Here is a 26,874-nt window from a genome sequence, read left to right as displayed (position 1 = left end):
TTCCTGGTTGGTGTCCTTGCTATCAGTTATGACAAGAGAAAAATATACAGCCAGCAGGGGGAGTTCTCATTCTCTCTTAGGCTTTCTTAAAACCAGTATTAAATTTATGTTCTCTGTACAGTAGTCCTCCCTTATCTACGAGCGGTAGGTTCCAAGACCCCCAGTGGATGCCTACAACCGTGAATAGTACTGAATCCTGTATATACTATGTTTTTTCCTATGCATACACACAACTATGATGAAGTTTAATTTATAAATTAGGCACAGTGAGAGATTAACAATAACAAAATAGAACAATTATAACCATATACTCTAATGAAGGTTGTGTGAATGTGGTCTCTCTCTTTCTCTCTCTCAAATTATCTCAGTGTACTGTACTCACCCTTCTTGTGATAATGTGAGATGATACAATGCCTACATGATGAGATGAGGTCAGGATATGATACATCAGGGGCATCATTTGCTTCTGAACTGTGGTTGGCTGTGGGTGAGCGAAACCACGGAAAGTGAAACCACAGACCCAGGGCGGGAGGACTTCTGTGTTGTCTGAACTTGAATCCCAGTTCTGCCACTCCCTGGATGTGCAATCTCATGCAAGTTAATTAACACCCCCGTGCTTCAGTTTTCTCATCAGTAAACAGAGGATGATGATAATACCTACTTCTCATTATGAGAATTATGTGAGTTAAAGTATGTGACATGGTTAGAATAGTGTTGGCTGCATCATTTACTCTTATTGCCTTTATTCCTGCAGTAGGAAGGGTTGGAGGCTGCCTTTTCCATCAGCATTTGGATACGTACCTTTTTAAGGCAACTGTGAAGGTTGCTGAGGCTCCTCACATTTAAAAAAAATTGATGGGGTGGCGTTATTGGAGCAGGAGATACTGAATAATCATGATTAGGTGTTTTTACATTTTTAGCTTTTTGGGAAAGCATAGCTTACTCTTCTCCAGTAGCATGCAAGGAGATGGCTCGTCTCTCATGTGTCACAGTTGGGAAGAGGATATGTATACATATTGTGGGGACACACATTATATCTGAAAGTAGGCACCTGCCTGTCTGCTCAAAGGGAGATAGGAGCAAAGATGAGAGTCCCCCACATCCTCCTTGAGACATCTCAAAGAACCGGGATAGAGGAATGATAGACACATGTCATGTGGGTGAAGGTGGGAGGCGTTGGGAGACATTTCAGGTAGAGATAATGGTGCAGAGGTTGTGAGAGCATCAGATATTCGTGATACTTTCAGTAATCTAGTGTTACAAATTATATAAAATTGGAGGCTGGAGGGAAGGGGCAGAGCTTGAGGCGGGAGTTTACATTGTGTCCTATAGCATCACTGCTGAGCACTAGAGTGATGTGATTGGAGTTTTGTGTTTCAAGGGTCATTCTGGCACCAGTGAGGAGGACAGGCTGCAGAGGGAGAGTGTACATGAGGAGTATCAGGAGGAGGCTGATGCAATAAATGAGTTGAATTGATGGGCTCTGGGAGAAGGAGCCGTGGGAATGGAGGAAAGGCAGTGAGACATTTAGGAAGGAGATTGTGTAGGACCAGGAGGCTGGTGTGGGAAGAGGAGGAATCTGGGGGCTTGGGGGTTTGGGTAAGGTTTGGGAAGCATTAATAAGTGCTTGCAGCTGAGATCCCTTAGGGGCACCTCGTGGGGCTGTTGGGGAGGAGTGTGTGGAATGGCCAGAAACAGAGTCCTCAAAGGAGAGCTGTGCAGAAGAAGCTGTTGGAGGACAGAGACTGTTTCAAGGAGGTGCAGTTTTAGCTTTTATAGAACAGTTCTCAAGAACTTTTGTAAAGTACACATGGCTGTGCATAAAATTACTATAGAGGAGTCAAATAGGAAAATGAAAAACACATCGGATTTTTGCCTTTTTGTTTAAAGTTTATTCATTTATTTTGAGAGAGGTGGGGAGTGGGAGAGGGGCACAGACAGAGGGAGAGAGAGAGAATCCCAGGCAGGCTTTGCACTGTCAGCATAGAGCCTGATGCGGGGCTCGAGCTCATGAACCATGAGATCATGACCTGAGCCAAAGTCAGACACTTAACCGACTGAGCCACCCAGGTGTCCTGGGATTTTTGCCTTTTTAAAATGATGGGAGTGCCTGGGTGGCTCAATCGGTTGAGAGTCCTACTCTTGATTTTGGCTCAGGTCATGATATCATGGTTCATGAGATTGAGCCCCATGTCGGGCTCCATGCTGAGCTTGGAGCCTGCTTGGGATTTGTGTAGACTCTGGGTCTGGAGTTCTCTTGTCCAGCAAGAGAGCAGACACAGGATTAAAATGTGAGAGAGGCTAATGTCCGGGAGGAGACAAGAGCCCCAAGTAAGGGTCCTTGCTCTGTTTTTGTTAGGATCAGAAGGCTTACAAGCATGATGGAGTGCACAAAGAGACCATGAAACTGTGAACATTAACTCATGGGTGTGAGGAAAAGAGGGTTTTGAAGACATGTGGTGTTAGGAGTTTGGGTCAATACAAAACAAATTCCTGGCACCGAGCAGATGGTTGTTTACAGCAGGCATGAGGTGCCTTGTCTATCTTTAGCTAGCCTAGGGGATAAGACAGACCGAGCATGCTACCTCAGGGTCAGCGAGGCACCTTTCTTTCGCTAATAAGCTCTGCTCTGGGCAACTTTGCCTTGCTGTGGTCGATAGCCCTGTTTACCCCGATACTGGTCCTTCCCTCCTGTGAAAGCAGCTTTCTGTTATTGTACTAAAGTGGGGGGTGCTTCCACCCTGAATACCTAATCTTGGATGCTTTCATCCTGAGGCTTCCTATATGCCTTCATTCCTATATGCCTTTTTTTTTCTTTTATTATTTATTTTTTGAGAGAGAGACAGAATGTGAGTGGGGGAGGGGCAGAGAGAGGGAGACACAGAATCCAAAGCAGGCTCCAGGCTCCGAGCTGTCAGCACAGAGCCTGACGGTGGGGCTCAAACTCGTGACCTGAGCTGAAGTCGGACGTTTAACCAACTGAGCTACCCAGGCACTCCTCCTATATGCCTTGTTAACCCATGGGTGCAAGCTCAGGCAATTCCTAAGCTTATTCCCCACAGGGATTCTCTCTCTTCCTCTTTCTCTTCTCTTCCCTCACTCGTGTTCTCCCTCTCTCTCTCTCTCAAATAAATAAAAATTTAAAAAAAAGTGATGGAGAGGAGTTTCTGTTTCAGTAGAATGCTGGAGACAGAAGCCCCATTGATTTAAAAGGCAAGGGTGTTATAGTCTTTCCAAAGTCTTTTGGTGATGTGGTGAGATGGATTGAGAACTAGGCTTGGCCCGACTTCCTTGCATGGAGCCTTTTCTGTGTCCCCATTGGTTATTATTGATTAACCTTTTCCTCCTCTTTTTTTTTTTTTTTTTAATTTTTTTTCAACGTTTATTTATTTTTTGGGACAGAGAGAGACAGAGCATGAACGGGGGAGGGGCAGAGAGAGAGGGAGACACAGAATCGGAAACAGGCTCCAGGCTCCGAGCCATCAGCCCAGAGCCTGACGCGGGGCTCGAACTCACGGACCGCGAGATCGTGACCTGGCTGAAGTCGGACGCTTAACCGACTGCGCCACCCAGGCACCCCTTCCTCCTCTTAATTCCATCATTCCTTATCCTTAGTTCTATTATAGCACCAATAACATTTTACCGTATATATATATATATATATATATATATATATATATATATGTATACGTATATATGTATATATACGTGTATATGTATATACACGTATATATATACACATATATACGTATATATACATATATATGTATACATATATACATATACATACACATATATACGTATATATACATATATATGTATACATATATACATATACATACACATATACATATACATATATGTATATATATGTATATGTATATGTATGTATATATACACACACACACACACATGTATGTATATACATATATATAGTGGTAATTTGTTTCTTTATACATCTATTTATTTCCTTCCCCTGGCCATTTGACATAGATCTCCTGAGGGAGAGGCTATATCATTCACCTTTTTGTCCTCAGCATCTGTTACAATGCTTGGCATTGCAATGAGCTCATAGAAGGTCTGTTGGATGGATAGCTGGGTGGGTGTGTTGGTGGGATAAATTAAGAGGTTCGGTCAAAGTCACCGTGCATGTGTGAGGCAGGTGACTTGATGATGGAAGTGAGGGGGACAGGCAGAGTAGGCGCGGAGCTTGTGAACAGCAGTGCAGATTTGGATTCATCACTCTGACATATGGGAAAGGGACTGATCAGGAAGGAACAGTATTGGGATGGTTGAGGTTGGAACTTTGTCATTAGTAAATGTGCAGGAATTTTGTGTAATTATAACATCTTAGAATTTTGGAGCTAGAGGGGACCTCATAATTAATCTAGTGTAACTGTTAACAGAACACAGGGCACTAGTTTATATGAACTGCCTTCCTAGCTAGATTGAAAGCTTATTTGAGAGTTTGGCTGTTTGGCCAGGACGTACTTATCAATTGATAATGTTAATACAGTCTTATTTCTATGCGAGAATGGAGTGAGTAGGGAAAAATTAGGTTCTATCATTCTAATTAGAAAGTCCAAAAAACTGTTTGAAAATTTATGTATCAGGCCACAGAACAATAGCAAATACAGATAATTCAGCTGTATTGTCTTTATTTCCTCAACAGCATTGTAAAAGTTTACTTACCCAATTCTAAATATGTATCTGACCCTATCTCCCTCCTCAGGATGTCAGAAGTCTTTTCCTACCTGCTGCTTGGGGTTTTTGTCCTGATTTTTACTTTCAATGGATTATATATCATTGAATAGTAATGTAACATCATTTTTTTTTTTTTTTTTCTGGTAAGGGCATGAACAGGTAGGTGTTAGTAATGGACTCTGTAGAAGTAATGTTTTGAGGGGCACCAGGTGGCTCAGTCAGTGAAGTGACCAGCTCTTGATAAAAGTTCAGGTCATGATCTCACGGCCCTCAGACTGAGCCCCATGTCAGGCACCAAGCTGGGGGGGGGGGGGGTGGAGCCTGCTTAAGATTCTCTTGCTCTCTCTCTACCCCTCCCTGCTTGTGCAGGCACGTGGTCTCTCTCTCTCTCTCTCTCTCTCTCTCTCTCTCTTAAAAAGTTGTCTATCTATCTCTTTGTCTGTTGGGAAAGAATAGCTTCTAATGAATGCACATCACAGCCCATGCCTAGCCTTTTAGACAGTGCTCTTTTTTGGTCTCATTCAGCATTTCCTTCACAACACAGTTCCACTAAGGCAACATCAGAGTTTGCCATTTGGCCTGTGATCTCTCCCATAAAGTTTCTGATATGCATGAAACTTGTAGATAGGTGCCTTGGCTTTTTGTGTGTCTCAATCCTCCAGCTAAAGGTGCAGACAGAAAGGGTCTCATTCTTGGGGCGCCAGGGTGGCTCAGTCCGGTAAGTGCACTGGACTCTTGTTCTTCGCTCAGGTCTTGGTCTTAGGGTTGTGAATTCAAGCCCTGCCCCCTACCCCCTTGAAGCCTGCTTAAAAAAAAAAAAAAGAAAAAAAAGTGTCATTTTCAGGTCTTGCTGCCACTACTCAGGATGTCCACCAGAGGGCAGGCTTGCTCCTTTTCCTGATCCAGGGCTTGGACCCCCTCCTTCCTGCTCAGTCTTTCTCATATCCAGCAGTTTTCTGCTTTGTCAGATCACACAGTTTCCAGAATCAGTATGTGATATAATTAAAAACGAATGGAAAAGAAGGCACAAAAGTCATTTCCTTGTTTTCTCCATACATTGTGACTCTTTTGGGACAAACCTCTTTCAGCCCTTGTTGGTGGCCTTCTCTGAGCTTTTTCTGCCCTAATTGTCCCAAGATCAGCCACAGAAAGTATGAGATACTCCACCTTTAACCCTTGTGGTTTTCAGGTGTTGGGTGATGAGTCTTGATAGAACATTAAGGAGGCTTCTCATGTTTGGTTCCCACACCAGTTTCTCAATGTGCCAGTACTCCTACAAAAAGACCTGAACGTTGGTGGAGCTAAACAATATATACACAGCCATATTGATGGATTTTTGATTTTTGTTGTTCTTGGAAAGATGTAATGATAATAATAATCCTCCTTTTAGAGGAGGAGCTAAATTTGTGAAGCCTATTGGGCTGTGAGTTCAGGAGTCCTGGGTTCTGTTTGTGATATTACTGTTTTTTTTCTACAGATCGTCCTTCTTGTCTTTGTTTACCTGTTTGTAAGCACAGTATTCTTCCCCAGGGACTAACTGGTGACTCTTCGAAGTGTCCCATTGAGAAAATATGTTTCCCCGTTCAGAGTTTTATTTGCTGTATTTGGGAAGAACTCACTCCACACCAGAAAACATAACAGATTTCTTGGAGGTAATGACCTCTTCTGTCTGCCATCCCAGTCTGGTCATTTTTTAATTGAGTTGCAGTTCTATCCCTTTATATAAGTGAATGTTGAGCAATGAGTTAGAAGGTGTCTCTATTATAGTCACTGTGAATAATCCCCCCCCCCCCGACCTGCGTGTGGGGTGAACAGTGAAGCGTGCTCCAGGGGAGAGGGAGGAAGGGGGGGTTATTGTTTAGTGGGTATAGAGTTTTCGTTTGGGAAAAAAAGTTCTGGAGATGGTTGTACAACAGTGTGCATACGTGGACCAATCAACTTCAGCATCCAGTGCCCTCCCCATGGACGGCTGGGACCAGGCTCTCTTAAATTGTCCCATTAAGTTAATACTCCTTGCACTTGAATTTCAGTCTGTGTTTAACTTGAAAGCACATCCAGAGTGTGTGTCAGTGCTGTGAATATAGTTAGGGAATGTGAGTCTCAGAGTGATTAAATGACCTTGCTGAGTTTTCCCAGGAAATCAACCGAATTCTCCCCTGAATTCATAGAATGAAATTTCAGACCCTTCAGGATCATTTAATCCAATGTGCTCATTTTACAGACGGTGAAATTGAATGCTCAAACAAGATGTACCTTACACCTGTTAAGAAGGCTTCCATAAAAAAAGGAAAATCTGGAAAATAACGAGTGTTCACAAGAATGTGGAAAACACTGAAGCCCTTGTACGTTGTTAGTGGGAAGTTAAAGGGTGTTGCTGCTATGGAAAACAGTATGATGGTTCCTTAAAAAATTAAAAATAGAACTATCATATGATCCAGCAATTCTACTTCTGGGTATATGCCCAAAAGAATTGTAAGTAGGGTCTGGAAGACATATTTGTATACCCATGTTCATTGCAACGTTATTTACCATAGCCCAAAGGTGGGAGCAACTTGAGTGTTCATCAGTGGAAGAACAGATAAACGAAAATGTGGTATATATAGACAGTAAAACATAGTTCAGTCTTAAAAAGGAAGGACATTCTTTTTTTTTTTTTAATGTGTATTTATTTTTGAGAGGGAGAGACGGAACGCAAGCTGGGAAGCGGCAGAGAGAGAGGGAGACACAGAATCCAAAGCAGGCTCCAGACTCTGAGCTGTCAGCACAGAGCCCAACGCAGGGCTTGAACCCACGAACTGTGAGAGCATGACCTGAGCCGAAGTTGGACACTCAACCAACTGAGCCACCCAGGTGCCCCAAAATGAAGGAAATTCTGACACATGTCACAACATGGACGAACCTTGAGGACATTATGCTAAATGAAATAACACTATCACAAAAAGGCAAATGCTATATGATTCCACTTACATGAGGCACCAGAGTAGCCAGAATTGTAGAGGTATAAAGCACAATGGTGATTGCCAGGGCCTGGGGAGAGGGAGGAAGAGGGAGTTATTGTTTAATAGGTATAGAGTTTTAGTTTGGGAAAAAGAGTTCTGGAGATGGTCGTACAACAGTGTGAATGCACTTAACGCTACAGAACTGTAGACTGAGAATGGTTAACACGGTAAATTTAGGTGTATTTTAATGCACATGCATGCGTGCACACACACACACACACACACACAGATGCTTATGGCCACATGGGTAATTGGTGCTGCGTTTCCTCTCAACTCCTATTCTGTTTTTGTCCTAATATGCCATCCATGGCATTTTCCCCCCACAAAATTACTCATGGATCAAAAGCTAAAGCATCCTTCCATCAACTGGTTTATCGCTGTCCAGAAAAATCATTTTCATTGTTGATGTGTGGATGCTGTTTGACTCTCTACCTTCCTCTCCTTCAAATCACTTCCCATTCTGTGCTCCAAGCAGGAGGAGTTACATGAGGTGCTTAAAACTCACCACATTCTCAGGGTGATGGGGTGGCTCAGTTAGGTGTCTGACGTCAGCTCAGGTGATGATCTCACAGTTTGTGGGTTTGAGCCCTATGTCGGGCTCTGTGCTGACAGCTTGGAGCCTGGAGCCTGCTTCCGATTCTGTATCTGCCTCTCTCTCTCTCTGCCCCTCCACGGCTCATGCTCTGTCTCTCTCAAAAATAAAATAAACATTAAAAAACAACAACAACAACTCACCATATTTTTTCCAGCCACAACTATTTCCCCTTGTCTGGTACTCTTTTTTTCACTACCTCTATGTGGTAACTTCTATTTTTAGGGTGCAGCTGAGGCATCATCTCTCCTGCCAAGTACTTTTTTTTTGAGAGAGAGAGAGAGAGAGAGAGAGGCAGAAGGAAATGGAGAAAATATTAAGCAGGCTCCAGTGCAGAGCCTGACGTGGGGCTCGATGTCACAACTGTTGAGATCATGACCTGAGCTGAAACCAAGAGTCGGACCCTTAACTGACTTAGCCACCCAGGTGCCCCTCCTGCCAAGTACCTTTGACTACATAGTCTGAATTAGATGCTCACTCTTTTCAGGGTCATCCTGGTCACATAGAATTGCCATAGTTTATTTCCTGGTCTGTATCTTACATTGGACTCTGCTTTACCAGTCTTGATGTTCCCAGTGTCTAACACATTGCTTGTATACGGTAGAGGCTCGAAAATTTTTATCAAAGACGTACTGTATCTTGGAAGATACTGCTATAAGGGGAATATATTCGAAACTGCTGGACACCAAAGTGCTAATCTGCATCTGTGCATGTGTGTGTTTTTAAAGGCATCTCTCTTCTTTTAAATATTTACTTATTAAAAAAATTTTTTTACATTTATTTATTGTTGAGGGACAGAGAGATACAGAGCACGAGCAGGGGAGGGGCAGGGAGAGGGAGATCCAGAATCTGAAACAGGCTGCAGGCTCTGAGCTGTCAGCACAGAGCCCGACGCGGGGCTCGAACTCACAAACCGTGAGATCATGCCCTGAGCTGAAGTCGGACGCTTAACTGATTGAGCCACCCAGGTGTCCCTTATTTATTTATTTTTAATTTATTTTTAATGTTTATTTTTGAGAGAGAAAGAGACTGTGTGAGCGGGGGAGGGGCAGAGGGCGAGGGAGACACAGAATCCGAAGCAGGCTCCAGGCCCTGAGCTGTCAGCACAGAGCCTGATGCAAGGTTCAAACTTGTGAACTGCAGGGTTTTGACCTGAGCCGAAGTCGGACGCTTAGCCAACTGAGCCACCTAGGCGACCCTCATTTTCTTTTTTTACTGTGCTAAATTACATATAACTTTACCATCTTAATTTTTAAGGGTGTATTTCAGTGGTATTCATCTTGCAAAACCACATCCACTAAACATTAAGTTCCCATTTCTCCCTCTACCCAGACCCTGTAAACCACCATTCATTATTTGTCTTTAAAAAAAACCACTTTTTTAAATGTTTATTTATCTTTGAGAGAGAGAGAGACAGAGTGTGAGCAGGGGACGGCAGAGAGAAAGGGAGACACAGAGTCTGAAACAGGCTCCAGGCTCTGCACTGTCAGCACAGAACCCGACGCGGGGCTCAAACTCGCGAATCATGAGATCATGACCCGAGCCCAAGTCGGACGCTTAACCAGCTGAGCTGCCCAGGTGTCCCTGTCTTTTGCTTTGTTTTGTTTATTAAAAAAGTTTTTTTGAAGTTTATTTATTTTGAGAGAAAGTGCAAGCAGGGGAGGGGCAGAGAGAGGGAGAGAGAATCTCAAGCAGGCTCCTCACTGTCCATGCAGAACCCAATGTGGGGTTTGATCTCACAAACTGTGAGATCATGACCTGAGCCAAAATCCAGAGTCGGACACTTAATCGACTGAGCCACTGAGGCACCCCAGAATTTCCTTCCTTTTAAAGGCTGAATAATGTTCCTCTGTACATATAGGCCACATTTTGTTTATTCATTCATCTGTGGATGGGCACTTGGATTGCTCTCGCCCCTTGGCTATTGCAAATAGTGCTGCTGCAAATATGGAGTAGCTCTGACTTCTTAAACATGGCAAGTCTTGGGGCGCCTGGGTGGCTCAGTCGGTTAAGTGTCCGACTCTGGATTTTGGTTCAGGTCAGGATCTCACGATCAGGAAATGAGCTGCATGTTGGACTCTGAGCTGACAGCACGGAGCCTGCTTGGGACTCTCTCTGTCCCTCCCCATACTCTCTCTCTCTCTCTCTCTCGCAAAAATAAATAAACTGTAAACATTGCAAGCCTGCCCTTGTGCCATTCATATAGCATTACATCAAAAAATACACCTTTAATGCCCTGAATTCTTTACAGTCTTCATCCTGAACCATTTTTCTCTATGCATCTGCTTTGTGTCCTGTTCTGGTCTCCTCAGCTTTGATCTTGTGACTTGTTTTTCCTCACTTAAAACTGCTTCTATGGCTTCCCTCTGCCTCTGTGAGTCATGATTCATACCCACCCACTTGTTTGTGGTTTCTGATCAGTATTGCTACAGGTCCAGTCTGAAGGCTTGCTACTGTGCCTCGTGGAATGTGGGATCTCCCGATGGAATGTTGTCCTCTCCCTCTTCCTTGTGTTCTTTCTCCTTCCCTCCAGGTCTTTATCTTCCACGTTCTCAGCTGTTGCAGTCAGAGAAAGGGGGATTCTCTGGCAGTCGCCCTCCCATGTTCTGTTCAGTACAAAGCCCCCCTGCCTTACCGTTCATTCCTGCTCTTCCCCTCCACACACCTCCCACGGTTGCAAGGCCACGGAGAAATGAAGAGTGACCTCTGGGACTAGAGACAACCAATAGCAAAATGTAGCCCTGGCTCCCAACAGCCCTTGTTGGTAGGTCTGCCTTTCACATCCATTCTGATTCAGCCGTCCGATTTCTCCATTGCTATGTGCTCTCCGCCCTCACAGTGCATCTTTCCTCCTCATTCCTTTCCTTCACTCTCCACCTGTTCCTCCTTTGTCATTCCCCGGTGTACCACAGGCATGTGGCACTGGTTGTCAGTGACACACTTACCGGAAGGTTTCAGGGTAACGTAGGAGAAAGCTACAACAGGGAAGGACACAAGAAACGGCTGACTATCGAATTAAGTCTTAGACAGCATTGTCCTCGAGTATTCTTTGGACTTCTTCCCCTGAAAATTGCTGACAGTCATTTCTGTTAGACCCTAGTAATCTGTTTTAGAGCTCAACTGTCCTTCCTATTAGGAAGCCATAAAGCTTTGGAGGTGGAAGGTAAGCTCACATCACTGGCCTAATCTAATTTTTCCTTTCTGGGAGAGTCAGCCATAGATGAATTTGCTGCCCATAGCATCCCTCTATGTGGTTCCAACTCACCTAGATGAGGACCAGGTGGGTTGGTGAAGTATCCTAAGCATTTCTGTTTGACTAAAGTTCATTTCAGATTAAATTGTACACCAAATTTTGTAATGCAAATGTTGGACATATGGCAAGGGAGCATCTGAGGGGTTGACTCACTGCGTCAAAGCTTCAACATTAGTAAGTAGTTAATGAGATTTTGCTACCGTGTGTGATATTGTGCAAGAGTTTTCAAACACGTTTTTAAAAGTCTGGGCAATTTGGTTTGAATCATCTCAAATGTCATCCTGACTCCGAGACGTAGTAATTACAACAGCTGCTCCTTGCACATGAGGGAACGCAACAATGGCCCGAACATCACTCAAGACTGATTATACCCTGAGTCCGCATCATTTACCATTTTTCTCTCTATGGAGAGGGTCTTTAATTTGTTGCTTTCTCAGCTAATTAACCAGCTTCCTGTTTCCTGTTTCACATTCGGCAAATTATTTTTAGAGATCAATCATATCTGCAGTTTCTCGGGGAACTTTAAGGTGGCCAACATTTTCCCTGGGTGAGTTGTGGGGCGACCTGATGCAGAAGGGCATGCCCCATGCGGTCTCCACCAAGCCCATCTCTCCGTGGGCACTAATTAACTCCTGCATGCCCCATCATGTGTCCTAAAAGATACAGCTGGTTTTCTATAATCCTAGCCTAAGAACCTCACTTGTTTGCTCCGGCATCATGTTGTTTGTTTGTTTGTTTTGGTTCACTGCTGTGCTGAGCTAACCTTGCTGAAGCAGATGCTTTGTTACCTGTACCAGTACTTTGTTTTAGTAGATTAATAGAAGAGGGGGAGTTTGGGGAAATGATGGGTATCTTACTCAGTTTTGGTAACATAAATGGGGCTGTAAGCAAGTCTTTCACAACTTCCAAAATGTTTTTGACCCTGCTTAGATAAAAATATCTGGTTATATTTCATTGGCTTAGTGGATAGAGCATGACTTTAGAGTGAGACAGACCTGGGTTCAAATCCCAGCTCCGCTTTATTATTTGTATGACCTTTGGAAAGTTATTTCACCTCTTAGTTGGTTTGCTTGTTTATTCCTCCTTTCTTTCCTTCCTTGGTTCCTTCTTAGGGAATAAAAGTCAGAAAAGTGCAAGGAAAAATATAGTAGGCTCCCACATTCTCACCACCCAGAATTAACTGTATTTGATTGTATTTTCTTTTTTTAATTTTTTTAAACGTTTATTCATCTTTGAGAGACAGAGAGAGAGACAGAGCATGAGCGGGGAAGGGGTAGAGAGAGGGAGACACAGAATCCGAAGCAGGCTTCAGGCTCTGAGCGGTCAGCAAAGAGCCCGACGCGGGGCTCGAACTCAGGAACTGCGAGATCATGACCTGAGCCGAAGTCTGACGCCCAACCGGCTGAGCCATCCAGGCGCCCCTCTTTTTTCTTTTTTTAAAGTTTATTTATTTTGAGAGAAAGAGAGGGACAGCATTGAGTGGGGGAGGGGGAGAGAGAGAGGAAGAGAGAGAATCCCAAGCAGGCTCTGTACTGTCAGTGCAGAGCCTGATGCGGGGCTCAAACCCACAAACTGTGAGATCGCGACCTGAGCTGAAACCAAGAGTTGAACGCTTAACTGACTGAGCCACCCAGGAGCCCCTGATTGTATTTTCTTTTAGTCATTTGTTTCTTATGCTTAGTAAAACAATTACCCTGATGATATATGCATACACTGCCCTTTCGCTCCCCATTTCTTGGAAGATAATTGCTACCTTTTTGGTAAAATGAGATAATTAGAGTACCTAGTTTAGTGTTGATTCATAGTAGACAATTGGTACATGGTAGTTGTTGCTATTAGTTGTCCCACTTTTATCCTTGCTTCTTTCTTTGTGCATCTGCTTTCGAAAATATAGTCCTGGTAAATTGACAGACTTAGAAAAATGATTTTTTTGGACAAGGTATTTCTCCTTCCTGGATGTCTTTGCCACCTCCAGCTCGAGGAATTAGTGTTAAAACATGTAAGAATGTAGAGCACACCATAAAACTTACTTACATTGCAAATCAAAATTTATTGAAAGACCAGAACTTTCTACCAAATGATGGGCTACATTTGGGAAAACTCTTTAAAATAAAATGATGGAGCCAAATTTCAGAAACTTGCATGCATTATTTAAAAAGTTATAGTATTGGAGGAATGGAAAGACTGAGAAGAAAATTGCTTACTTAAACTGTGCTGTGAAAGATTGATTTCCTGGTTGTAGTGATCTTGTAGGGCAAGTGGCTGTTGGGTAAATAATGCTGGGGCTTTATTAATTTATGAAGAGCAGGGAAGGATTAACTTGTCTGCATTGAAGAGACTTCTCCTCAAGTAACATGTTAAAAAAATCAAGATGATTAAAAATGTGAGCAATTTGTCAATTTAAATTAATGTTCTCTTTTATGGGCTTCCTAGACTAATTTTACACTAAAATCCATTCCAGAATGGGTGGTAACATAATTAAAGAGCAAAGAAGCTAGAGTGACCTGGCGGCATCATTTGTAATCTGTAGCAATATTGATGTAATAGTTTAAAATGTCTTTCCTTGAGGAAGGGGAAAAAATAGTTACAAACAGAAAGGGAGGGAGGCAAACCATAAGAGACTCTTAAAAAGAGAGAATAAACTGAGGGTTAATGGGGGGACAGTGGGGGAGAGGGGAAAATGGGTGATGGGCATTGAGGGGGGCACTTGTTGGGATGAGCACTGGGTGTTGTATGTAAGTGATGAACCATGGGAATTCCGAAAACCAAGAGCACACTTTACACACTGTATGTTAGCTAACTTGACAATAAGTTATATTAAAAAAATAAAAATAAATAAAATAGTAGGTCATATTTATATAGAGCTTACCGTGGGCCAGATGGTATAGTAAGTGCTTTACCTGCATCATTGGATTGTTAGAATAGCTCCTATTAAGTAGGTACTTTAATTGTCCCATTTTATGGATGAGGAAACTGAGACCATTCACTTACCCAAGTTACATTGCCCCTGAGTGGTAGAGCCAGGTTTCAAGTCCAGACAGCTGGTTCTGGAGTCTGTGCTTTTTGGCTATACTATGCTGACTGCCTTGATAGCTAGTATTTTAAGAGCATCTTTCACCTGATAAGCAGAGCAAGTATGTGACATTTGAGCATTACATGTTTTGGAAACTTGTCAGGGAGACTAAGAATAGTGTTTGGGGATTTTTTTTGTGCTTTGTACAAATGTCAGTCAAAATAACTGTTTATAAACACATCTGCTTATGTCTCTTGTAGTTGAATAAAAAGCTCTTTTTCAATGAGTGGGAAGGTATGGCTCTCTTCCTGACATGATGAATTTATGATGTTGTTTATTTTTAACATTCATGTACTGAGTACCAAATGTGTACAGAGTCCCATGCTAGCTGCGGGCAGGGGAGGGGGGGGACATACAACAATGAATAAGACTTAGTCCCTATGCTCAAAGGAGTTTATGATCTATTGAGAGGAGAAGATGTGCTTATAAATAATTCAAAGGCATAGCTGAATCAGCTGGGGGGGGGGTGGGAGAAGTGTGGCATATGGAATACAGGTGCTAAGGCAGGTACCGTGTGTAAAAAATTATTTTTAGAGAAAGAATTGACCTATAACACCGTATTAGTTTTAGGTGTCTGACATAATGATTTGATATATGCATATATTGTAAAGTGATTACCACAATCTGCAGGCACCGTTTTTATTTTTTATTTTATTGTTTAAAGATGTTTTTTATTTGAGTATAGTTGGCACACAGCGTTTACAGCTTCAGGTGTACAACATAGTGATTCAACTTCTCTATACGTTATGCCATGCTCACCACAAGTGTAGCTACCGTCTGTCATTATGCAATGCTATTACAGTATCACTCACTGTATGCCCTATGCTGTGCCTTTTATCCGCAGGACTTACTTGTTCCATTATTGGAAGCCTGTATCTTTCACTCTCCTTCATCCATTCTGCCCATGTCCCCACCCCTTTCCCTTTGGCAACCCTTAGTTCTCTATAGTTTTGATTCTGCTTTTTGTGTGTTTATTCACTTATTTTGTTTTTTAGATCCCACATATGAGCGAAATCATACAGTATTTGTCTTTCCCTGTCTGACTTATTTCATTTAGTATAATACCCTCTAGGTCCATCCATGTTGTCACAGAATGGCCTTTTTATGGCTGTGTAATATTCCATTGTATATTTAAATGCTACATCTTCCTTATTTACTTGTCTATCAGTGGGCACTTACGTTGCTTCTATATCTTGGCTGTTGTAAATAATGGTGCAATAAACGTAGGGGTGCCTATATCTTTTTGAATTAGTGTTTTTGTTTTCTTTAGGTAAATACCCAGTAGTGGAATTATTGGATTGTATGATATTTCTATTTTTGATTAAAAAGTTTTTTTTAATGTTTATTTATTTTTGAGACAGAGACAGAGCACAAGTGGGGGAGGAGCAGAGAGAGAGAGAGGGAGATACAGAATCCAAAGCAGGCTCCAGGCTCCGAGCTGTCCACACAGAGCCCGACACATGGCTCGAACACACGAGCTGTGAGATCATGACCTGAGCTGAAGTCGGATGGTCAACCGACTGAGCCACCCAGGCCCCCGTATTTTTGATTTTTAAAGGAACCTCTATACTGTTTTCTACAGTGGCTGTACCAATTTACATTCCTATCAACAGTGCATGAGGGTTTCTTTTTCTCCACATCCCTGCCAACACTTGCTACTTCTTGTCTTTTTGATTTTAGCCATTCAGACAGGTGTAATGTGATATCTCATTGTGGTTTTGATTTGCATTTCCCTAATGATTAGTGATGTGGAGCATCTTTTCATGTGTTTGTGGGCCATCTGTATGTCTTTGGTCTTTGGAAAAATTTCCATTCAGGTCCTCATGCAGGTACCATTTTAAAATGTTCAATCCAGGATCGTGATCTGATATCTTTTGTGTGTCATAGAGGCAATGAAAAAAAAAACCAAAAAACATTTACCAAGTGCCTATGGTGTATCAAGCCCTATGCTGGAAAATTATTTAGAAGTTTTCTAAAATACTTTGTGGTACTTAGTTTTCAAGTATCAGGAAGGTTTAAAATTTAGAGAAACCAGAGGTTGCTTTTTTTTTTTTTTTTTTTTAAGATATAATCTATTTCCTCCCTAGGAGCTGGCATATCTAATTGATTCTGGCATCAGGCCAGACTAACATACTGTTAACATACTAACATACTGTTAGTCTCACTAACAAGTGAGACTCTGTGATAAGCTGGGACTAAAGACAATGGTAATTAAAGGTGCCAGCACTGCTCTATCAAGTACATGAGTATAATAGACCATATTTGTATTGCTTCTAGAAGAGAAGAAACACATAGAAAGTGTACTTATTAAGCTGTCTGCTTCTTTAAGAGTTTTTCTCTATTACCGGCGCACCTGGGTGGCTCAGTTGGTTAAGCGTCCGACTTTGGCTCAGGTCATGAACTCATGGTTCATGAGTTTGAGCCCCGCGTCAGGCTCTGTGCTGACCACTCAGAGCCTAGAGCCTGCTTCGGATTCTGTCTCCCTCTCTCTCTACCCGTCCCGCACTTGCACTCTGTCTGTGTCTCTCAAAAATAAATAAACATTAAAAAAAAAAATTTAAAAAAAAAAAGAGTTTTTCTCTATTACCCAAACTTTAGGTTGACTTTCAAAGACTAGAACACATACATAACCATTTCCAGGGATACACCGGTATATTCCTTTTTTAAAAATGTTACTTATATTTGAGAGAGAGAGACAGTACACGAGCAGGGGAGGGGCAGAAAGAGAGAGGGAGACAGAACCTGAAGCGGGCTCCAGGCTCTGAGCTGTCAGCACAGAGCCCAACGTCGGCTTGAACTCACAAGCTGTGAAATCATGACTGAGCCACCCAGGCGCCCCACACTGGTGTATTCCTAAATCTTTATGAAGGTAAAGGTAAAAATGAATAAGTCACCAGATATGCTACCCTTGAAAACACTGAGGACTGTGTTGATTGATACACCATAAACTTCCTCTTACCCCCAAGTATCTGTCACCCATGTAATTCAGGAGATATGCATTTTCCTTTTAATGTAGCTCCTAACATGATTTGGAATTCCTTTCCAGTAGTGTCTTGCATTCTCATATAATGAGAGTAATGATCTAAAGATAATGTAAGATTCTTAATAAATACATAAAAATTCAGTTTGTTCAGAATAGTCTTTTGAAGTCCAAGGAAGTGTAATAATACATCTTACAAGTATTCTTAATGAGGACTGAAGCCAAAAGGATCTTTTTGCTTAAATTGCAGCTTACCTGAAAATATAATAACTCCACCTGTATTCTCTGTGCATTACAGTTGGTAAACATTTATATTGGATTGAGGGATTCTTACAGAGTAATAGAATTTGAGTATCAGTTAAACTGAAGCTATTTCACTGTTATTAGTTGTTGAGCCATACCTCATTTTACATGTCCATTGAGGGTATTCCTGTCTGCTGGGTGTGTAGCTTTTGCCTGAGAACTCTGAAGGACAGGGCATTTAAGGCGTCCTGAGGCTCTGGGTTTTGTTACAGGTAGAGCATTCTTACATTTTGCTGGTATCTGACTCTCTGTAACTTCCATTTAGCAGTTCTGATACAGTCCTTTGGAGTAAACATGAAGCTAATCTTAATATTCTTTTTTCTTTTTAATGTTTATTTATTTTTTGAGAGAGAGAAAGCAAGAAGGGGAGGAGCAGAGAGAAAGGGGGAGAGAGAATCCCAAGCAGGCTCTGTACTGTCAGCACACAGCCCGATGTGGGGCTCCATCTCAGGAACTGTGCTAAAATCAAGAGTTGGATGCTTACATGACTGAGCCACCCAGGCACCCTGCCAATCTTAATAGTCTTATCAAGTGAGTGAGGGCAGTAGGGTAAGAATGCAAAGGAAGAACACCTGGTCAGAACCTCGGTGAGGTATTCTGGCCAGTCACACTCTCCTGTGGGTCTGGTCCTGGGTCCTCTGCTGGGCAGATATTTGGGTAGACCGCCCTCCGGGCCATTTTAACTTTATCCTGTACAGTAACAACATACACTAAGGAAAAAAAGGACGCCCAAATGTAAATGTATTGAGTGCCTGCTTTGTACCACTATGTGCTAGACTCTGGACTTTTGCTATTATTTTGCCATTTAATTCCACACAGGACCTCAAATCAGTATCGTTGATTCTAAAGATGAGGAAACTGAAAGCTAGGAATTAAGCAACTTGCCCGCAGACATCAAGCTAGTGAGTGGAATTCTAACCTTGGTCTGCCTGCCTTCAGAGCCAGCACTTCCGTGACACATCACATTGTCCCCTGGAGGGCCACACTAGGTGCCGTGACTGCTTTGACACACTTCCTCATTAGCCTGCATATTCTACACCTTCTGAGTGATCTGAGGCTCCCAGACCAGCCATGCCAACATTAATGTGGACTCTAATCTCTCTTTCCAATACTTCTTTCTTCTCACCATCAAAATTAAGCACGTTCTTCTTAAAGACATGACCCTTCTCCTCTCTATGAACATGTATTTGCAAGCCACGCTAATTTGCATCAATAGGTATCAGAAACCCTCTCCTTTCATATCCCTTGACTGGGTCAAAGGAACCATAGAATGGTTTGGTGTAAAAGGTTGGGAAGGCTAAGCTAAGTAGTTCCTCATGACTAGGGTGAACAATGATACCGTTTCCTAAAGCAATGGTCTGCGTCTTCCAGCTCTACTCCTGATGTGGAAGCAAAGAGCCGAATCGCCACAATTGTAAGAGCAGAAATCAGCTTTGTCCTTGGCTTGTTTTCAGTTGAAATCTAATAGTTTAATGAAATAAATCCCTGGGAAAACATTGGAATACACAGTCCTTAGGGTAAGGTAAAGATAAGGCTATCCCTCCACGTACTCACATGATATTTTAAATACTCACATAGTATTTTAAACCTTTCACACCATCCTGTCACCACCCATTTTGTCCTTCCCTCAGTAAACGGTAAGTTCCTTGAGGGTAGAGAATGTACTGAATTCATACTTTTATTTCCCGCAGACCATAGCATAAAGCCTTTCCAACTGCGGTTGATGAATGAATGTTTATTTCATGAATGCATAAATGAATAAAAGAAATATAAAGGTGTCTTTCTGTAGTCAACATAAACCTACCTCAGGCAGTATTACATCACTTTCACTTATTTTGAGGCAATAAAATACTTCATAGAAAATCAGAGGCCAAGAGGAATAATATAATGACTTCTAAAATTTTGGGTTAGCTGTGTATCTGAGGTTGTGTGGACTTGGCTGCAGGGTTTTAAGTACATTTTCATATGGTACCCAGAAGTGGGACTTCCACTCCTCTTGGGAATTAAATTCTCATATCATGGTCATAACTTAAAAATTTCTGATCTGTAGGGGCGCTTGGGTGGCTCAGTCAGGTAAGCTTCCGACTTGGGCTCAGGTCATGATCTCATGGTTGGTGAATTCAAGCCCTGCATCGGGCTCTGTGCTGACAGCTCAGAGCCTGGAGCCTGCTTTGGACTGTGTCTCCCTTTGTCTCTGCCCCTCCCCTGCTCATTCTCTCTCTCTCTCTCAAAAATAAATGATAAACATTAAAAATTTTTTTTTCTGATCTGTAGACAAAACTGGTTATTCTTAAAATACTTCATCCAAAATATTTGAACGTGTGTGTGTGTGGGGAATGTTAGGAGTGGTTTTGGTCTTGAAAATATCTGATGAAAGGGAGTAGTCCAGAGAAAGCATCAACAGTGACCCTCAGGAGGTAGAGTGGATTTGGTTTTGGAATTTAAAAGCTTCTCTGTTCCATGCTTGATAGGATCCTTTCTCTCAAATAAGTTACAAAAGCCACACCTGATTGTCTGCAAGGATGACTGTATTTAAATAGAGAAATCAGTTTTATGAATGAGGGGAGAAAATCACACAAAAAGAAAATAAAATGTCCCATGTACATAACGTGATATGTCAGATAATTGTAAGATTTTCTTCCCCCTCAGTTTCTTCCTGCTGCCCTGCCTCTGTGCCTCTTTCATGACTGGAAAATGGTTATGATTGATGCTCATCACCATGAGCTCATAGTGCGTGGGCTTTGTCCCAGATAATGGGTTGAAGGAACTACCTATTAAGTCCTTACTTTTAAGTAGGTCTGAGGAGAGTGTTAACCTTTACAGTACTGGTCATAGTTACTGTCCCTTTAGGGGAGATGTGATTTTTACTATTCAGGAGTTGCTCACAGACTTTCTCAAGTCATGGGGAGAGCAGAGAGGAAAATAGTGGCTTTATGCCACCAGACCCCCGCCCTTCTAGTTAGCAGGGGTGCAAAGATGTACCCATCTCCTGCTAGACCCACTAGACCTGCTATGTGGTAACATCTCATCTGCCATCAGAGACTTGGGTACTCACAAACGATGCGAGAAAACTCTGCAGCTATAAGGATGAGTTCCAGGCTGTTTCTCCCCCCGCCCCCCCCGCCCCCCCCCCCCCCCCCACAAGCAAGACAGCTCCCTGTAGGGTTTTTTTCCTCTCCTCAAAGCAGGCTTCCAGGGCTTTTTCTCTTGGTAATTGTCACTACTAGTTCTGTTCAGTCCCTGTAGATAAGCACGTAGGCCCTTTTTATTTTAAGATTTTACTGTTAAAAATAGTAGCATGAGGAAATCACAAAAGTCCCAGACCCGATTTCTGTCTGGAAGCCCCTTGGGACAGAGCTTTTATTCCTTAAGTTGGGCTTTCTGTGCCTCCGAATAAAGGAATATTTTGCTCTCAAGAGAGCCTCACTCCCAGCTCAAGGACCTGAAGGTGCAGGGGTAGCCGAAGATCCCTGCTTCTTGTATCAGCCTGGGAACTTCCATCTCTGGGGATGTCCCGTGGGGATTGGACTCTGTATACCATTCAGGAGGCTCTCTCAAAACACTCATTTTCTTTAGCAATCCAAGTAAGTTTCAAATCCAAATCAGTTTTCATTGAGCCTTCTTTTTGCAAATACAGCTTAAATTGTAATTGTTCAAGGCTATGCCAAGGTATGATTTGCCCAAATGTGAATTCACTGATATTTGATTAGTAAAGATCACTCAATTAGTAAAGAGGGATGTTAAGTTGGCCTTGGCTGGGAATCTTACCACCTGAGGTCTTCAAGCAAAGTCCATGCTGGCATTGTTTCCTCTGCAAGTTGACTTCAGGTGTCATCTTTTGCTTCTAGAAAACAATATTGTAGACGTGAATAAGAAACCATGAGTCATACAATAAGTATAATACTAGGTTTATGCCATGGCTGCTTTTAGACCATTGTATTTTACTGCTTGTTTAATTATCTGTTTGCTGTAAAAGTTGGCAATCCTGGCTTTCCTCTTCAATGTAAACAAAATAATAATATTTAATTCTGTCACTATTTATTGCTATAATAGTAGAAACTATTATTTTTTTTCTTTTTTTTTCTTTTTTTTTGCTGTTTTAAGTTTCTATGTAGTTGAGAATGGCAAGTTTTCAAGGAAACTTTTTTAAAAGAGTTTTTCCTTGTAATAAATTGGAGATGAAACAGAATTTTTATCTTGAAAGTAAACAAACCGTTACTAATGGCAAAAAAAAAAAATTGTCTGGAGAAGAGTTATGGAGAGAGGGCTTTTTGTCAGCCATGACATGTCGAGGTGGGCTTGGCAATCTAGGGTCTAGATTCTCCTTTGGCAGTCCAGAAACTTGATTTCCTCAGCTCACTGAGAATTGGGCAAATTCGGGTGTATTGGCTGCTATTAACTGGCCGGTGCATTTTCTTCTTTGCAGCAAAATCTATGGGAAGTCAGATGACACTCAGCCTTTGTTTGGTGAGCATGGAGTCTGGGCCAGAGGGAGGGGGATGGTCTGAGAGGCACATGTCCACCAGCTGTGGGAGCTGGATGTCCCTTCCGCTCCAGAGGCAATGTTGTAGAGCCGAGCCCACTGCTCCTCTTCTTGGCTGCTGAGGCTGTCTTTCCTGCTGGCCCAGTGTTAGAAACTGAGTGTAAATAGCCTCTCTGGTTAAAAGAGAACGCAGAACCCTCTAAGGTTTGAGCAGATGAGAGCTCTCTGGAAGATGAGACTGTGCATGCAGATACCGGCTTGTTTTCTTGGATTTTCCCTCTCCTTCCGGTTCTCTTCCTTTGATTCTGGCCATTCATCACCGTCTTCACAACCAGGGGCCCGTGGTGCCCTCTAAAAAATTGGCTAAAGCCAAATGCCAGTTCTCTTTCTGTTATTACTCTCAGCACAGCTGAGATAGGCTGGAACAGTCAATGGACATCTTATGAAAATTAAGAGAAAGCAAAAGGAAAATGAACGTGTACTGAAACTACGAAAGTATCAGGCTGACGAAGGATAGATTTTGAGCTTGGTGTAAAGTGTTGGGAAATCTAAGCCAAACAGTCAATTATGACCAGGTTAAACAATGACTTCATCTTCTCAAGCGATGAGGCAGTACTTTTTCAAAGCATTTTTCCCCCAGTGGGGCAGGCATAACCGAGTAGCTTACGTATCCCAAATGAGCCAGGTTTACTTTTGCAGATTAAGAATCTCATTTTAACAGATTCTGTATGTATGAAATGTATATTTCATGATTAGAGTTGTGTCATTTCTGACATTGTCCTCAGATTCTGGGGTACTTCATAAAGCCCAGAATGTACTGATTACCAAATAAGTGTGCCAGAGTCATAAGAATGACTTCTTTTCCAGCTCTTTCAGAATATCATTAGGACTGCATTTAAAAAATACTCAATACTTTTCAATCAATAGCAGTCATTGTTTTTGATGGTCAAAAATTTCCACCTTTGGCCAGTAGTAGCCTATTCATGTGACTCTTATGTCCTTTTGACATGCCCCTATTAGTCTTGGAGCACTTCCTTACTTCCTTAGCTCATCAAAATGGTTCAGGCTCATCTTGTACTTTTTTCTGGCTCAGATGTAGAATCAGTCACACTTCAAAGGAGTCTTGATTCTTTTTAGTGGGGAATGGTTTTTAGAGACCACAACTTGGGTGCTGCAGGTGTTCATTGCTGCTGGGTTGTCTTTAGTTCAAAACCCACTCAGTGTCTTTAGTTCTAAACAGCATGGGTTTGAACTGCACAGGTCCATTTATAAGTGTTTTTTTTTTCCAATAAATATAGTACTGTAGATGCATTTTCTGTATGATTTAAAAAAATTTTTTTTCAAGGTATGATTTTCTTAAGATTTTCTTTTCTCTAGCTTATTGTAAGAATACATATATAATACATTTAACACACCAAATATGTGGTTTTTTTTAAGTTCATTTTTATTTTTAAGTAATCTCTATACCCAGTGTGTGGCTCAAACTCACAACCCCAAGACCAAGAGTCTCATGCTCTACTGATGGAGCCAGTCAGGTGCCCCAAAAATTTGCATAGGAATTAATTTTTTTTTTTTTAATTTAGAGAGGGCAAGTTGGGGAGAGGGGCAGAGGGAGAAAGAGAATCCCAAGCAGACTCTGCTTAGTGCAGAGCCCAACGCAGGGTTCAATCCCATGACCCAGGGGTCATGACCTGAGCTGAAATCAAGAGTCTCAGATGCTCAACATACTGAGCCAGCCACGTGCCCCAGTAATTAATTTTTTTTAAGTAAGCTCTATACCCAGTGTGGAATGCAGGACCCCCAAGACCAAAAGTCACATGCTTTACTAACTGAGCCAGCAAGGCACTCCATTCAAATATGTGTTGATTGACCATTTATGTTATTGGTAAGGGTTCTGGTCAGTAGTAGGCAATTAGTAAGGTTTTTGGAAGGTCAAATTTATATGCAAACTTTCCACTATTGGGGGTGGGTGGGAAGGTTCACATCCTTTACTCCCCTGTTGTTCCTTGTTCAACTGTGTATGTATTTTTGAAAAAAAAAAAAAAAAAGACAAGTTCATACTAGTTCCAAAGTTCCAAATATAATATTGCAGAATTAAAAAACCCTTAATTTCTTTGTACACTTGAGTTTTCGGTTACACTGAGAACATCTTGGTTTCTTGTGGCATTAACATTATTTGCTTTATCCCATAGTGTACATAAGGATTAAAAAAACATCAATATAGTAACAATAATGCTACTTACTGACATTTAAGGTTTTTTTTTTGCAGCTCTTTTTGCCCTTGGAATATATACCACCATTGATGTACAGTCACAATACTGTATTCTAAAGCAACTTAGTAATTTTTTCTGTATTCTTGTGCCAACAACAGGATATTCAGTTAGGTTCATTTATTTCCATTCATTTTCATTTTTTCTTTTTATTTATTAATATAACATGTTATCCCAGAGTCAAAACTATATAAGGCACATCCAGAGAAGTCTGTTTTCCATTCCTCTTTCTTCCACACTGTTCCCTCTTACATAAATACTTTTTTTGTTGTTTTATCCATGTAGTATTCCTTTTCTAAATATTAGCAAATACAAATGTCTCTGTATTTCCTCCTATCTCCTTTCCTTCCTTATTCCTCATTCATTTTTATGATTAATATTCCACGGGTGACTGTCATAGTTTAAGAATGACTCCCCCCCCCCCCCTTTTTTAAATAGTGATGATATTTAATAGTTCCAAACTACTTAAGTCTATGGCTGGACAGAGGGGGCACTTAAAAAAACTGCTTTTAAATGTGAACAATTCTTTTTTCTTGAAGCCTGTTCTTCCAAGAGAAACAACCATTATTATTCGGTGTTACGCGCTTTCCATGCCTCTCTAAGCTGCCCGGAAACTGTGTAACACCATTTGGGATGAAGCTTGTGTTTCATCACCTGCCAGCTTCTCTGCCACGCTGCCAGATTCGTCCTGCGTTCGGCTGACTGTCCCTTCTGAAGCTGCCCGGATAGGTGGGCAGTTGAATCTCTCTGGTGTTCTGCACCTGAGACTTGCTGTCTTTGGTGCCACCCTCCAGCCCCTCCCAGATCTTGGGAAAAGCGCGGAAGTGTCCCGCAGCTTCTGGTCCCGGGGCGCATTTGTTCACCTGGCCGCTCCCCAGTTCCCAGTCTCCTGGACTCTGGGGTTTCCAGGCTCCGCAGTCCTGCGGTTCCTGGGCGCAGGTGCCAGGAGCCCGCCGGGCGCTCAGGAGCTAAGGCCGCCCTGGAGCTAGGGCCGCCCGCCTGCGCACGGTGATGCCGGGATTGGGGGCGGGAGCGCCGCCTTCATCTCCCGCGCGCTCGCTCGCTCCCGCCCCCTTCCCCGCCCCAAGCCCTCTCCTGCCTCAGCCGTGCTGGCTCCGCACTGCAGATGCCTGCCGACCGCCCCGCGCTCGGTGGCTCCAGCGGTGCTTCGCAGGTCCCTTCGACCCCCGGGCTCCCGCCGCACTCTCGCTGCTCCCAAGGGCCCCTCGACTAAGGAGACTCGCTAAGTCCCGCGCGCGGAACCGCTACGCCGGCAGGGCGGCGGGGATCCAGGCGGACGGTGGCCGCGCCGGAGCCCCGGGCTCTCTCGAATGCGGCAGGACAAGCTGACCGGCTCCCTGAGGCGCGGAGGGAGATGCCTGAAGCGGCAGGGTGGCGGCGGCGGAGGCGTGGGCACCATTCTGAGCAATGTGCTCAAAAAGCGCAGCTGTATTTCTCGGACCGCGCCCCGGCTGCTCTGCACCCTGGAGCCGGGTGAGGACCCGGGGCTGCAGATGGGGCACTGGAAAGTAGCGTGGCGCTCCGGACTGGTGCCTCTGCCTCAGTTGAACTCCGCCTAAACCGGGCAGCGCTCGCGGGCCGCCCGGTGCGGGGTACCGCGGCTCGGCGCGGGCGGGGCTGGGTCGGTCTGGGAGGGAAGAGCGCGGACGAAGGCCTGGGCGCGGGCAGCGGCCTCCCAAGGCTGGGAGGACTGGCTGCTCCCGGTGGTTGCCCGCGGGTCCCGACCCCGCGGCTTGTGCGCGGTCTAGCCCAGTTTGTACCCAGAGCTTAAGGCGAGCTCGGCCTTGTCCGCGTGGTGGGGAAGTGCTGGCGGCTACCCAGGCTGCCAGAGGCCGCGCAACCAATTGTGCTTCGGGCTCACTGGAAGCCACGTCTTGAAAGAGGTGTGTGAGGCGAAGAAAGGAGAATGTTTGATTCTTGGGGTCGAAGGGGGAGGCAGCGGCTGCGAAGGAAAAATCGGGTGCATTTTCCTGAGTGTCCCCGCGGCGTGAGTGCTAGGGTCAGTTCGCCTGGAGCCTCTAATTTGTGTGTCCGTTTGTGGAGCGGGCAGGAAACCCTCCTGCAAGTAGAGATCCTTTCTTACAGCTAAAGTCCGGGAGCGCGCCTTGTGTGCTAGGCTAGGCCCTTTATGGTGGTAGCCTGTGTTTACACATCCTTGCTTCTCTAGGCTGCATAACTCTGCGTCTGCTCCACCAC

General features: G+C 43.2%; 1 protein-coding gene and 1 long non-coding RNA gene across 5 annotated transcripts in view; one reads left to right on the top strand and one right to left on the bottom strand.

Moving 5' to 3' along the window:
* The window catches only part of TBC1D30 (TBC1 domain family member 30), an 85,782-nt gene that overhangs the window by 18,824 nt on the left and 40,084 nt on the right, over positions 1–26,874 (top strand). Inside the window, exon 1 of one of the 4 annotated variants that reach the window (XM_086712904.1) lies at positions 25,705–26,151. The exons of 2 other annotated variants lie outside the window; for them this stretch is intronic. In XM_086712904.1, coding sequence (XP_086569030.1) covers positions 25,989–26,151 — 163 coding nt within the window. In that variant the 5' untranslated portion in view covers positions 25,705–25,988. Of the gene's footprint in view, positions 1–25,704; positions 26,152–26,874 lie in introns of those variants that run through there. One more of the 4 variants, XM_086712905.1, reaches the window with a different exon arrangement.
* Positions 21,022–25,906, bottom strand: LOC147579071 (uncharacterized). The gene is made up of 2 exons (XR_015253516.1): positions 25,521–25,906; positions 21,022–21,748 (listed from the first exon to the last, which is right to left on the bottom strand). It is a non-coding gene; the product is annotated as an uncharacterized LOC147579071 (long non-coding RNA).

The sequence above is a fragment of the Puma concolor genome, chromosome B4 (genome assembly GCF_028749965.1).
Source record: "Puma concolor isolate L17-30 chromosome B4, mPumCon1.1.hap2, whole genome shotgun sequence".
NCBI lineage: Eukaryota > Metazoa > Chordata > Mammalia > Carnivora > Felidae > Puma > Puma concolor.
The sequence above is the reverse complement of the archived record's forward strand: the minus strand, read 5'-3'. Positions and strand labels throughout refer to the sequence as shown.